This window comes from Coccomyxa subellipsoidea (genome assembly GCF_000258705.1).
Source record: "Coccomyxa subellipsoidea C-169, whole genome shotgun sequence".
NCBI classification, from domain to species: domain Eukaryota; kingdom Viridiplantae; phylum Chlorophyta; class Trebouxiophyceae; family Coccomyxaceae; genus Coccomyxa; species Coccomyxa subellipsoidea.
In genome coordinates this window covers 1,622,176-1,634,603 of record NW_005178039.1, presented here as the reverse complement: position 1 = coordinate 1,634,603, position 12,428 = coordinate 1,622,176, and the positions used below count along the sequence as shown (strand labels likewise).

Genomic DNA, 12,428 nt, shown 5'->3' with positions numbered 1-12,428 from the left:
TGACGGTGGCATAGCATGCACAAAGCCATACTTGTCTGTACTAGTCTTGCTTGTGTAGCTCAGATACTATCCATATCAATAGTACTCAGCAGGCTGCTATCATGATGATCATTCAAAGTGCAACAGCCTGTGTGACTTTGCTTGTGCGCCGCGGCCCTCCCGGGGAGTTAATGCATCATGATTAAGATACATGTACTTTGGGAGTCACTTCTAGTTGGCCTGCCATCCTGTGTCAGCCTGATGTAAAGAATGTTGCGAGATGCGCTGCCAGTGCTATTAGCACCGTGCTAGGCATCAATGGGTCACTCCACCGTGGTGACTTCGTGCATGCAATCATGATGTATTGGTGCCAGCAGCATGCGCGTGCAGCCGCACTACATCCCTGCTGTGCCGCTCGCCACGCCTCCAGTGCTCATTTGATATACAGGTTCAATTTACACAACTTCATGTTTGATTTTTTCTCCCTACACTGCCACATCGTGGGCACACCCCCGCTCAAACAGAGCTCATCGCCAAGTTTGGCCACACCTCATCGGGCGGCCATCCCTGCCAAGCTGGACCAACAAGAAATGATCGTATTGTCGCGAGCATTCGAGGAACATTCGACAGGGAAATGCTTCTGATTGTTTGTGTCTGACAATTGAATTGGAATGACGACGACGGAGGTTCAAAGCGCTAAGGAGGAAGAAATTGTTGACATCACAAATCAGGCGAAAGACACGGAGCAAGTACGCTCCTTCATCGTCATTATAGATTCTCCTAAGCTTTCAAATGCAATGCTGGGAATCGACTGTACCGACGTCTGATTTCAAGAATAGTATATTAGACACGAACTCGAAATCTCAGATCGCGACTATTCTTGCTAGCAAGAGAAGCAACACGCTACCCCGCGGTTATCCATGATGGCAAATTCCTTTATGTATGATATCCATAAAAAGTGGACATGGAATTGCTTTCCTATTATTGCTTGTATGACGGATGTTCAAGGTTGGGAGTGCACTTTGCCTGTGAAGTGTTACAGCAGTGATTTAGGGTGCTGCACAGGATCTCCCAGGAGACACATTGTCCAAGTCACAGAAAAAGAGGCTTAAGAAGAAAGCTACAGCCGAGAGAAAGAAAAATGAACCTGGAGCAATCGGGCACGAGGGTATGTTGCTTGGCGAAAGCAAGTCTAGAAGCAACATGGCATCTGCATCCTGCAAGTGCCCAATCTCTGTTTATTTGTGTGCCATTTTGCCTTCTTGGATGTGATGATGCATGTGATCGTGATGCATGTTATGATGCCTAGGAAGTTACAGTTGAAGAGCTTGTGCTGTGCAGGTGCTAGTGCCCAGGAGGCAGCAGCACCTTCACAGAACAGCAATGGATCTGCAAAGAAAGGTGAGGATGGGTGACCATGGAGTTGTACTGGTCAGGGAACTCCGACACGAGGACATCCCTGCTCTTACATGCGATAATGTGTTGTGTCTGCAGGCGAAGGCCCCAAGAAGCAAACAGAGCCCCCATCCATTCCTGTGGCGGACCTTTTCCCTTCCAAGATATTTCCTGAAGGGGAGCGACAGTCGTACAACAACGAGTACGCCAATCACAATTGTCCTTTCACCCCTATGTGAAGTGTACTATTGCTATTCCCACATGGCTGAGGGCCCCTCCCGGGGGAGGGTCCTGCTTTCGGTAGTTTCTGACAATCTGCTTTTGGTACCAGTCAGCGCTGGAGGGAGACGTCAGAAGAGAAAAGGGAGCTTGAACGCCTTGAGTTTGACATCCTGAATGAAGTGCGGCAAGCTGCAGAAGTCCACCGCCAGGTCTGATGGATCCCAGACTAGCTTTGAAGAATCGGCAAAAATTGCATTGGGTTGATAACCCTGCCATGGAAGTGGCAGTGATTGCAGATTGGAAGAAATGTGGCGGTTGCTTGCAGGTCCGCCAATACATACGGACAATTGCAAAACCGGGCATTGGTATGACGGATTTGTGCGAACGCCTGGAGAATTGCGTCCGGCAGCTCATATCTGAGAATGGCCTGGAGGCTGGCATTGCATTTCCCACCGGGTGCTCCCTCAATTATGTTGCGGCGCACTGGACACCCAATGCAAATGATACATCCGTCCTGCAGTACAATGACGTCATGAAGCTCGGTAAGGCTTGAGTTGCTTGTGTTGCTCTGGCATCTGTGCTCTGACTTAGTGCTTGAAGGCTTGTGGAAGATAATATCCTGCTGGTGCTCAGCCTGTGCTTTCCTTCGCTGCAGATTTTGGAACGCAGATCAACGGAAGGATTATCGACAGTGCATTCACAGTGGCTTTCAACCCACGCTATAACCCTCTCCTCAAGGCAGTGAGGGAGGCAACAGATACAGGTGTGTGCACAGCTGTGTTGAGTTTTTGGTAAGCAAGTTTGTCTTGACAGCAAGACTGAGTAATTGTGCCCCACAGCCGCAGCAAGAGTTCCTGCAATTTGACTGGTGCAGGCGTGAGGGAGGCTGGCATAGATGTGCGTCTGTGCGACATTGGCGCAGCAGTGCAGGAGGTCATGGAGTCACACGAGGTGGAGCTGGATGGCAAGGTGTACCAGGTCAAGTGCGTGCGGAACCTGAACGGCCACTCCATTGCTCCCTACCGCATCCATGCCGGCAAGAGCGTTCCAATAGTGAAGGGAGGTGAAGCCACTCGCATGGAAGAGGGCGAGTACTTCGCAATCGAGACCTTTGGCTCCACAGGTGCGGATTTGTTGGCCTCTGTCTGAAACATATCTTGGCCAGCAGCGTACTGATGAGGGGAATTGTCCCCCTGAGAAAGCCGTCCTAGTACTTCTCCTCGCAGAGCTGCCAGGTTTCTGTATGGCATGTGTTGTTGTCTCTCACTGTGCATTTGCTGTGAGCAGGGAGGGGGTACGTGCACGAGGACCTTGACACGAGCCATTACATGAAAAACTTTGATGTGGGGCACGTTCCCTTGCGTCTGCCGAGGGCCAAGGCTCTCCTCAACGTGATCGATCGGAATTTTGGCACATTGGCTTTCTGCAAAAGGTGGGCCATCATTGAGCTGACCCCTCTCAGTAACCCGGTGCTTATATGTGCTTCTCATATTGAGGCGCTGCTCCTGAGGTGAACTCCCTCAAATTGAGTTTGTGCCATGGTGACCAGGTACCTGGATCGGCTGGGTGAGACAAAGTACCTCATGGCATTGAAGAACCTCTGCGATGTGGGTATTTTGGATCCATATCCGCCGCTCTGTGACACAAAGAGCTCATATGTCGCCCAATTTGAGCATACCTTGTACTTGCATCCTACCAGGAAAGAAGTCTTGTCAAGGGGCCCAGATTACTAACCAAGAAAGAGACAAGTCTACCAGCTCATTGTGGCAAAGCCTCAGGCGGCCTGTGCCTCTGTTATGCCATGCACCGTGCAACATTTCCCATGGCATGCAAGTAGAGACTTGAACAGCACTTATGAATCCCTTATGCATAGGTTGAGCCCTGTAGAAGAGAATGGATGCTGGACTGTGATCTTGGACTGTGTCCTAGCAAATTGCCGTGACAATTCATTAACGATCTATGCGTATCATTCTTCAGTGAATTTGCCAAACAATTCCCAAGTGTTCCTCAGGCTGACAATATGTTGCCCAAAACATATACATGCAGCCAAGCAATTTGAGAAATCTAGCATTGAAAAAATTTACCGGCTGGATACTTAAGGCCTCCTATTCACTGCAGCTGGTGTCAATCTTTGGCGTCACAAATGCCTTCCGCCCCAATGCTGAAAGTCGCGTCGCGTTCTGGCAGAGATGGGGATGCAACGATCTTGCAGACCCTGTTCTCGCCACGGCCCTTCTTGAGCCAGAGGCGAGTTGTGGATGCATGTGCCATGATGTTGCCTCCGATGGGCTTCACCGACGGCCCCGCAAACATACTGGCCCCATCCAAGTTTGCCGCCACCACCTGCATGCAAAGCGGACCTCGCTGGTGAACCATGGGACGTCACATGATCATCAAATGTCAACGGCTAGCAATGGTGATGGTGAGCATGCTCAGTCACATGGTTGATCTTCTTGAGTCACCTGATTGGTCACCACCACTGCACATCCATACTCGTCCGCTAGTCGCTGCAGGCTGCGCATGAATCGACCAAGGTGTATCTGTCTTGCTGACAGCTCTCCGCGGCCCTGGTACTCGACTCTGTACAAGGCTGTCACGCTGTCCACCACAATGAGCGCAAATCTGGAGTCCGCCATCATGGAAGCAGCAGCCATCAGGAGCTGTCCCTGGTGGTCTGTGTTGTGTGCTCTCGCATACGCCACGTTGTCCAGCACATCATGGGGGATCAGTCCATACCTGCTCGGCAGTGATGATACTCATTCTCAACATTCAGAATTTGCATCAAAGGAAAGATGCAGTATGCGCGACACAAAAGCAGAGTGAATGTTCACCGCTCTGCAATCTGCATCAGCCGCTGTGGTCTGAAAGTGCCTTCGGTGTCGATATACATGGCCTTCCCCTCCCCTCCTCCCATGTCAATGGGCAGCTGCACAGACACCGTGGATTTAATCACAGGAGGTCCATCGCTTGTCACTTTTCTGTTCATACACCTGATCCCTTCCCCACCAGCTTCTTTTGATTTGCAAATGCTGCTGGGCATACCTGGCAGGTCACGCACAGTGTATGGCAGAGCTGCGTCTTGCCACATCGGAATTCGCCTGTGCTTCACCACATTGCTCAGCATTAAGCGCAGATCGTGATGAATGCATGCACAATGCAAGTCTTGTGCTAAAGTTCACTGGAAGGCTGAGGATGGATTACGCACCATATATTTCTGTAATGGATCCTGTCTCCAGACCACCTGCTATCGAAGTGTGTAAGAACCAATCCGCAGCACAAAACCCTTTAGGAGTTACGCACACCTCTGCCCATAAGGCGTACCTTCCAATATCGTGTCAAGCTCCTTACAGCCAGTCGTGACCTGGATGATGTCGCCACGCTGCTCTGCTACTACTGCTGCTGTTGTGAAGCCCATTGGTGTCAGCTTCCATGCTGCAAAAAAACAACCAACTCAGAAGCTGGCATTCGTCTGAAGATCCCCTCTATGACCTTAAAAATTGCTACCCTCACCTTCCAGCTGTAGCTTCACAACCTTGGCTTCGCTCATTCCTTTGATAGCGCATAGCTCTCTCTTGGTCGCGTGCGCCAGAGCTTCGACCGTGTTCACACCTCCTTCCTTCAATTTTTTGATATCTGCAGCCGCCACTCCCAGCTCCTGCAAGTAAGAATGCGTTAACATGCAATCAATGCGCTTGCGATATAGACCACGCAGGCTTCGGCATGCTTACCTGCAGCTGCTCGATGGGATATGGCCCAGCCTGTTCTTCGGCCACTTCGGGCTGTTCCTGATCCTGTTCCCTAGCAAGAACCTCCATGGCGATCACGGGCTCTGTAGGCACGATCTCTTCCCCTGGATCTGCTCTCTTTGGAGGACATCGGCACCTGGCGTGCTGTGCTGTGCTGTGCGGACCCCCCTCTGATTTCTATTAAAAGGGTTGCGCTTCTTCCTGAACCCTTTCCAAGAAAACGAGGGAGCACGTCCACGTGGCTGTCGCACTTTTGAGAATATTCTGAGCAATAATATCTCCACAGTTGTGTTCATGGTGGCCGTTGTGCCTAAATCATGTCCAGCCAGCACAGGGGTAGAATGAGCAGCTCTAGCGATAAGCAACGGCGCAGACGGCGGCACAGACCATCGCCCCACAGCTCTGAAACATGGAAATCAACAGTGCAGAAAGTGGGGCTCGAGGTCTTGGGAGACATTAGAGCCTCCAGCCCCACTTTGAGAGCCTTCAGGGAGAATGGCATAAGATTACGAGAGAGCTACGATGCACTAAGACGGTCGCTGCAGCGAGCACACAAGCAAAACGCACCCCAGAGATTACAGCACGGTCAACCAGCAATCTCCACCGACGTCAACCGGCTGCTGAAGGACATTGGCAGCAGGAAGGAGTCGAATCTGTACGCCGCGGGGGCCCTGGTCTTCGGTTTTGGGCTGTTCGTTGCTGGGGCAGCACCATTCCTACTACCAGCTTGCTATCTGATCTTCGCTGCTGTCTGCTTCCCCTGGCGAGTGTACACCTTCACCAAGCGCAAATGGGGGTTTTTCCTCTTGGACTTCTGCTATGTGAGTAGCACGCTCCCCCCATGCACCTGACTTGTTGTGGAAGTGGGCCTGTCCAAGATATGCAGATGCTTGTGTGCAAGACATGCTCAGAGCGCCCTGATGCATCCATTGGGGTAATTTTGATGTCAGTTTCACTTTGCTCTTATGCTCGCAGTGGGGAAATCTTGCCACTGTTGCCTTCCTGCTGTTCGCACCCCACAACCATCAACTTGGAGCTGCAGTATATGCTCTGGCGGATGGGCCACTGGCTGCCGCACTGATTGCCTGGCAGAGCGCATGGGTATTTGGATCAACGGAGCATTCCATCAGGTGTGAAATCCACTGGCACAATGGTTTTGTTGTTCCGAGGTACCACATGGACAATTAGAGAATGGTCCGCATTTCTCAACCTCCTTGTGTGCTGCAGTGTCCTTATACACCTGCTTCCAGGCCTGGCACTCTTTGCGCACCGGTACGCACCGGTGCCAGAGTCGCTGCTGAGTGTCTGGCGGCGCGTGGTTGGTGGTGAGCAGTCAGTGGCGGTAGCAGAGCCTGCTGGCATCTTCTGGATCTTTGGAGCGCCTTTGGTGTTCTATGTGATCTGGCAATTGATGTATTTCATCATTGTACAGGTGAGAGGTGACATGTGTTTGGCTAATCATGCATTGAAGGTGACGAGTGTTGTCTGGGGAGCTGATTGGAGTCGTGTGTGTTGTCTGGTAGGTGATGTGCAGACAGATCATCCAGAAGCATGGATATGACACGAGCTACAATGCCTTGGCGAGGTAGGAATTCAGCAAAAGGATTCAACTCTTTATAGAGATTGTTTTTTGCTGGTCATTGTCTGGTATGTTCGCGGGAATGCAAGACAATTGACTGCCTGCAGGAGGGCAGCCAAGAGCAACAATGTGTGGAACAGACTGGTCAGGAAAGGCAGCATAGCAAGGAGGGTGTGCATGTATGGTGAGTTTTGTTTTTTGGTATGAGCCAAGTATTTGTCTCCTGGTCCTGCCCTACCTGTCTGGGTGAGTATTCTGTGAGTCTCAATTGTTGTGCAGGCCTTGTTCAGGCGGTCTTCACCATCACTGTGCTGATCATGTTCATTCCTGTATATTACAACTTCTACCTGTCCTTTGCGTGGCAGGTAAGCTTGCAACATAGCCAAGCACACTGTGCAAAGTGGTCATTGCTTGAAATTGCAAATGCATTAATATTTCCAGGGTCACCCTGTCCAGATGTTGTGTGAGTTTTGCCTTTCTTACAGCTGCTTGTTTAAAGGATAATGACAGTCTTTTGAGGGGGTTCTAGCTTTGCTGTGCAGGTCATGAAGGTAGTGTTTCCTGTATACTATGGCGCTCAGTATCAGTGTGAGAAGGTACCAAAGCACGCAGTGCTCAAGGCCTTGCGAGCTCAGCGGGCACAGGCTGACGCAACAAAAGCAGCTGTGTCCAGCCAAATAGAGCGTTCAAACTGATACGTTCCGTATGTACATTTGGTGTATCACCGTACTCTCCTTTTAATGGAAAAAATAGCTGCAGGATGTTGAAAGATTGCCCCTGACCTGTAAAAGAAGGGTTTTGTCACCTGTCCTGATCATGAGGACAGAGGTTGTCGCTGACAGGTCGGCTCAATTAGGCAGATGGCCTGCTCTCTCTTGACTTTGAAAAAGAAAAATTCTCCTGATGGAGTGTAAGTTGTGAATGTCGAATTTGGAGACCATATGACATCACATGTCCAGCTCGGATTTAAATATTTGGGTCTGTTATAACTAATTAGTCGCAGCACACCAAGCACTGTACATGTGCACACGTGTTAAAAAAACATTAGAAGATCATCTGGGAGATCTCCATGATGGTCTCGAGCTTGCATCAGATTTGCACTTTCAAGTCTTGACACTTTCAAATCACCTGCAGAGCCAAAATTGAGTACAAAGGAACAGGTGGCTGTTCCTGAGCGCATCCATAACATAGCAATTAAGATCATCGCACGCATACGCATGCGCAGGTGCATGCGTTACTTCATGGTGCAGCACATGCATGCATCCATTATGCAGACCTTTTATTAGTCACGGTGATGTTCTCACGCAGCTAAATGTAACTGACATTTCATGTTTTACAAACCTTCCCTGATGAGCTATCAGGGTTATCACGAACTGAAGTGCACACCAGACTCATTAAACTTTGCAAGGAGGAGAAGAAAATCGTCAAGCGTCATCTTTGCGCTCCGCCGATCTTCAAATCCCATCTGCTGCAGGATCCCCATTACCAGCTCCTTGAATCCCTCGCTGTATTGGTTTTTCTTGGTCCGCTGCATACACCCACCAGTGCATCGCACCATATACTTCTCAAGCATTCATTGTGGCATATTGAGGAGAAAAATGTGCTTTTTCCATGAGCAAACACAAACAAGCAGCCAGTACCTGCTGATCAGCCACGGCCATTTCAGCATCCTCGTCTTCATCTCCATCCCCAAGAGAGCCTGCTTCCTCCATCATGGTGTCTGCAAAGCTGCTCCCATCACTGGGTTGCGCAACTCCAGCACTGCCAGGAGTCTTGTCGATTGCAAGCGCCTGGTGCAGCTTGTAGTTTGCCTACAAAGGAACCAAAATCTTGGTTGGAAAATATTGTAACTCACTCAAATGCCAGACAAATTTGGAATGATAGCCCGCATGTGAAAAGGGCCAAATGTGAACACGGTGGACAGTTACTCACCTCAAGAAGTGCCAGTGTGCTGCTCTGCCTGAAAATAGCTCCCAGAGTCTTGTTCTTCCTTCCAAAGCACACACGGACAAGACCGTCCCACTCTCGAAAGTTCACTGGCGGTGGTGGATGCCGCGGCTCTATGCGCACCACACTGCTGTCCACCTTTGGCGGCGGCCTGAAGTTGTTGCGGCCGACCTGCATCAGACAGGTGATGCGCTGAACCCAAGTATGAAGGACAGCAAAGTACGGAGCTGCGACAGTGAACAGGACCCATCCATTCATGATGACAGCATGCTGTTAGGCACTCACCTTCAGCAGATGCGAAACACAAGCCAAGAGCTGGGTGTTGACAGCGAGGCGGCAAAACAGGCTGTCGCCGGGGCGTGCAACCAATCGCATGGCAAACTCGTGCTGAAACATGATCACCGCAGCCCGGAAGGCTGGCCGATGCGCCAGCAGCTTGAATGTGAGGGGCGACGAGATTTGGTATGGAATGTTGGCAACACAGATATCAAAGAACGGAAGGTCCTGCTTCATTACATCCCCCTGGATGATCTGTATCACAAGCACCCCACTCCACCGCTTCTCAGTTGTTCTGAGCATCCACAAGACCAGTGGACACACACTCTTCGAGATGACACCATTTGGGCTGCCTCACCTGCAGGTGTGATGCAAATTGTGTGCCCTGCACTCGGCGTTGGAGTTCCAGCACCTGCAGAATACAGAGTCCAAAGATCGCCCTCTGCTGAGCTTGCAGTACTGTCTAGCAAGGGCCGGGAGGCAGTGGGACGCACCATCCTGGGGTCTACTTCAACTGCAATGACCTTTTTTGCTCTCTCCAGGAGTTTCAAAGTCAGATTGCCAGTACCAGGACCTATCTCCAGCACCACATCTGTGCTCTTCACTCCTGCCTTGTCCACGATGGACTGAACAACCTGCGGGTTCTTTAGAATATGCTGTCCCTTGCTCTTGAGAAATTCGATCCCTGTTGCAAGCAAGGTGATCTGAGCGAGTGTGCAGCGTGAAAGAGTGAAGAAAGGGTCCAAAGGTTGCTACAGACTAACTGAAAACTGTGCCAGATCGAAATTGTGAGATAGAACTGACCAGAGTTTCCCCCAATGCCCTGCTTAGAGCTCTTCTTTAGGACTCTCCCTGCTGCTGCTCTCAGACCATTGTTCGCCATGCCGCGGAGTAGGCTAGTTACTAGGTGTGATATACGGGGTGAGCTGATCTTGTCGCTACTTGTATGCGACACAGAAAGCTTTGTCAAGGTGTTTGTGAATTTTGAGATTCAATCGTCAGAATAAGCAGCCGTTGAGGAACGGCTGAAGCAGCCCCAACAATAGCTTGAGGTCTGCTGGCACGTGTGCAGCCCCTGGTCCTGATGGCTTCTTGGGAGACATTTCTGGACAAATTTTGCGTGTTGCAATTGTTCAATCCATCTAATATTTGTGTGGGGAATAGGAGCAGCAGAGGGAAACCTTTTGGGCGTGAAAAACGTGCAGCTTGTGAACTTCAGACAGAAGCAGATTCTGTAATCTTTCTACACCGAGACATTGAGCCCAGTGCTTGCCCTAGCGCGTTGAAGCTTCACATATGGGAGAACAAGTAGAGCTTGAAAGGCCTAGCGCAGCCAGTAACACCCCGGCAATCCAAGATGTCCAAGAACCAGCACAACCTTCACAAGAGGAACAAGAAGTAGCTGATTCTGGCGACGTAGATCCATGGCCCGATGAAAAGCCCGGTATCAGCCCTGAAGAAGAGGAAGCACTGTTGAAGGTAATCGAATCCTTGTGCTGAAGGACCAATATGCCAATTTCACTTACTTCTGCAGTTCTTGCCCATATCCTCACCTGTCAAGAATCTCACCGGAATCTGATGCATGCCTGTTATGTTCCAGTCATTCTTCCAAGAGGTACGTGAAGTGGATCGTGACAACGAGGTCAACCGCATCTTGGGAGCTTTCAAGCTCAACCCTTTTGAGCAGATGGGCCTTCGATTTGATTGCACTCAAGACGAGGTTAAAAGGCAGTACCGCAAAGTTTCCTTGCTTATTCATCCAGACAAATGCAAACACCCGCTGGCAACAAGCGCCTTTGAAGTGCTTGGACACGCCAACTCTCAGTTGTCCAACGAGGACTTCATGCGGGAGTTCCGACACTCTCTGAACCTTGCTCGAGGTGAGCTGGCCCTCTTTGCGCTGTGAGTGCCTTGGGCAAGCTTGCTTTCCAGTAACCACACTGACAGCCAAAGGATTTCCTATGCAGATGAAGTGCGGAAGGAGCGCAGAAAGAAGACAAAAAATGATGCGGTTGTGCGCCTTGCCAGTGTCATCCATGAGGTAGGCCACCTGGGAGGTACTTGGAGTACGTACAATTATTTCTGCTATGAAAGCTCACTTCACCTTCCTGTCAGTGCACTACTGGTGAAAATGAAATTGTTGTCAAGGAACATTTGCATGGGTTGTGTCAGGGAGGCAGGGAGGGTGTTGAAGCGGAATGGGAGCACACAGAGGAGTTCCATGAACTATGGAAGGTGAAGTCGAGGGACATGCTGGCACGCTATGAGTGGCGCCGCAGGAAGCTCACAAAGCGGGTGCGGTAGTGGTGTCATCCCAGTTATCGTCCCACATATAGATTGGTTTTTTCAGAGTCGGTATTAACATATGGTGCTGGCTGTACAGCTGAAAGAGGAGGAGGAGCGAATAGAAGAGTCTGAGGCTGAGACAAGGAAAAAGATGAAGGCAACAAAAGAGCACACAAAAAAGTGGGAGGAGACGAGAGAGAACAGGGTATGTATTCTTCCCGTCCTTGACCATTGCTTTCCCACTGCTTGTACATGGTGAGTGCGTTTTGTGCAAAAGTTTTCCTGCGGATTCTGTCATTCTTATAATTGCTCTTTAACTCACAGCTTCTTGGGTTCCAGGTGGGCACGTGGAGAAATTTTGTCCAAAAGAAAGGGAAGAGTAAAAAGGTGGGGGCTCTATGCTATCTTCAATTCATCGGCACTCATTGTGGAATGATAAATGAACTCTGCAGAGTACGAATTCTGTTTTGCAGATCTCTCTGATGTACTGTTCACACCTTGCTTGCCTCTTCTGGAACAGGGGACCAACATGCTGGGCGGAATAAAACCGCCAAAACTGAAAGTGGAGGACGAGGAGCACACATACATTCAGAGACCGGTTCAGGAACAATGGCGGCCTGCTCAGCCAAAACCTGCTGGCCCTCAAGGGAAGCCGCCGCAAGTGCCGCCAAAGCGATCATGATGCGTGTACTATTTGCATTGCTTATGGTGCAAGCATCTTTTAATCCAATCAAATTTAGGCTTCCTTCTTTTGTACATTGGCAGACATCAAGCAATCAGTCATCAAGGCAGTGGAAGAATGCATGGAGATTCTCACTGTGATTTGTAACCCCCCTTTATTGCGATTTGCACGACGTGCCTGCCTTGATTTGCAAGAAATGAGGCGATAGGTTAATCAGATCTGAGCATTGTGTCCCTGGCTGTTAGCTGTGCATGCATGCTGAGCATGATGCCACCCCTGTCACATACGGTATGGCATGGCAGATGCTCAGAAACCA

At 50.2% G+C, this 12,428-nt stretch overlaps 4 protein-coding genes across 4 annotated transcripts; 3 read left to right on the top strand and 1 right to left on the bottom strand.

The window, feature by feature from the left end:
- Positions 1-585: 585 nt before the first annotated feature.
- On the top strand, positions 586-3,564 carry COCSUDRAFT_22565 (peptidase M24A, methionine aminopeptidase). The gene is made up of 10 exons (XM_005649769.1): positions 586-728; positions 1,045-1,147; positions 1,321-1,380; positions 1,474-1,576; positions 1,706-1,805; positions 1,922-2,138; positions 2,252-2,359; positions 2,471-2,719; positions 2,884-3,028; positions 3,146-3,564. The coding sequence occupies exons 1-10, from the start codon at positions 651-653 to the stop codon at positions 3,327-3,329; spliced, it is 1,347 nt and encodes a 448-aa protein (XP_005649826.1). The 5' UTR covers positions 586-650; the 3' UTR covers positions 3,330-3,564.
- Positions 3,565-5,683: 2,119 nt separating this feature from the next.
- COCSUDRAFT_40577 (hypothetical protein) lies at positions 5,684-7,616 on the top strand (the record flags this gene model as incomplete). Its single annotated transcript, XM_005649768.1, has 7 exons — positions 5,684-6,163; positions 6,318-6,472; positions 6,570-6,774; positions 6,866-6,927; positions 7,029-7,105; positions 7,201-7,286; positions 7,464-7,616. 7 exons carry the CDS (start codon positions 5,684-5,686, stop codon positions 7,614-7,616), a joined length of 1,218 nt encoding a protein of 405 aa, XP_005649825.1.
- Positions 7,617-8,241: 625 nt separating this feature from the next.
- On the bottom strand, positions 8,242-10,131 carry COCSUDRAFT_52817 (dimethyladenosine transferase). Its single transcript, XM_005649767.1, has 7 exons — positions 9,949-10,131; positions 9,639-9,829; positions 9,503-9,556; positions 9,154-9,399; positions 8,854-9,039; positions 8,562-8,732; positions 8,242-8,449 (listed from the first exon to the last, which is right to left on the bottom strand). Exons 1-7 carry the CDS (start codon positions 10,025-10,027, stop codon positions 8,288-8,290), a joined length of 1,089 nt encoding a protein of 362 aa, XP_005649824.1. The 5' UTR covers positions 10,028-10,131; the 3' UTR covers positions 8,242-8,287.
- Positions 10,132-10,735: 604 nt separating this feature from the next.
- COCSUDRAFT_6824 (hypothetical protein) lies at positions 10,736-12,076 on the top strand (the record flags this gene model as incomplete). The annotated part of the gene is made up of 6 exons (XM_005649766.1): positions 10,736-11,024; positions 11,112-11,185; positions 11,317-11,439; positions 11,528-11,635; positions 11,770-11,817; positions 11,951-12,076. Coding segments are annotated over 6 exons (768 nt in total), but the record flags the coding sequence as incomplete, so codon positions are not given.
- Between the last annotated feature and the right edge of the window lie 352 nt (positions 12,077-12,428).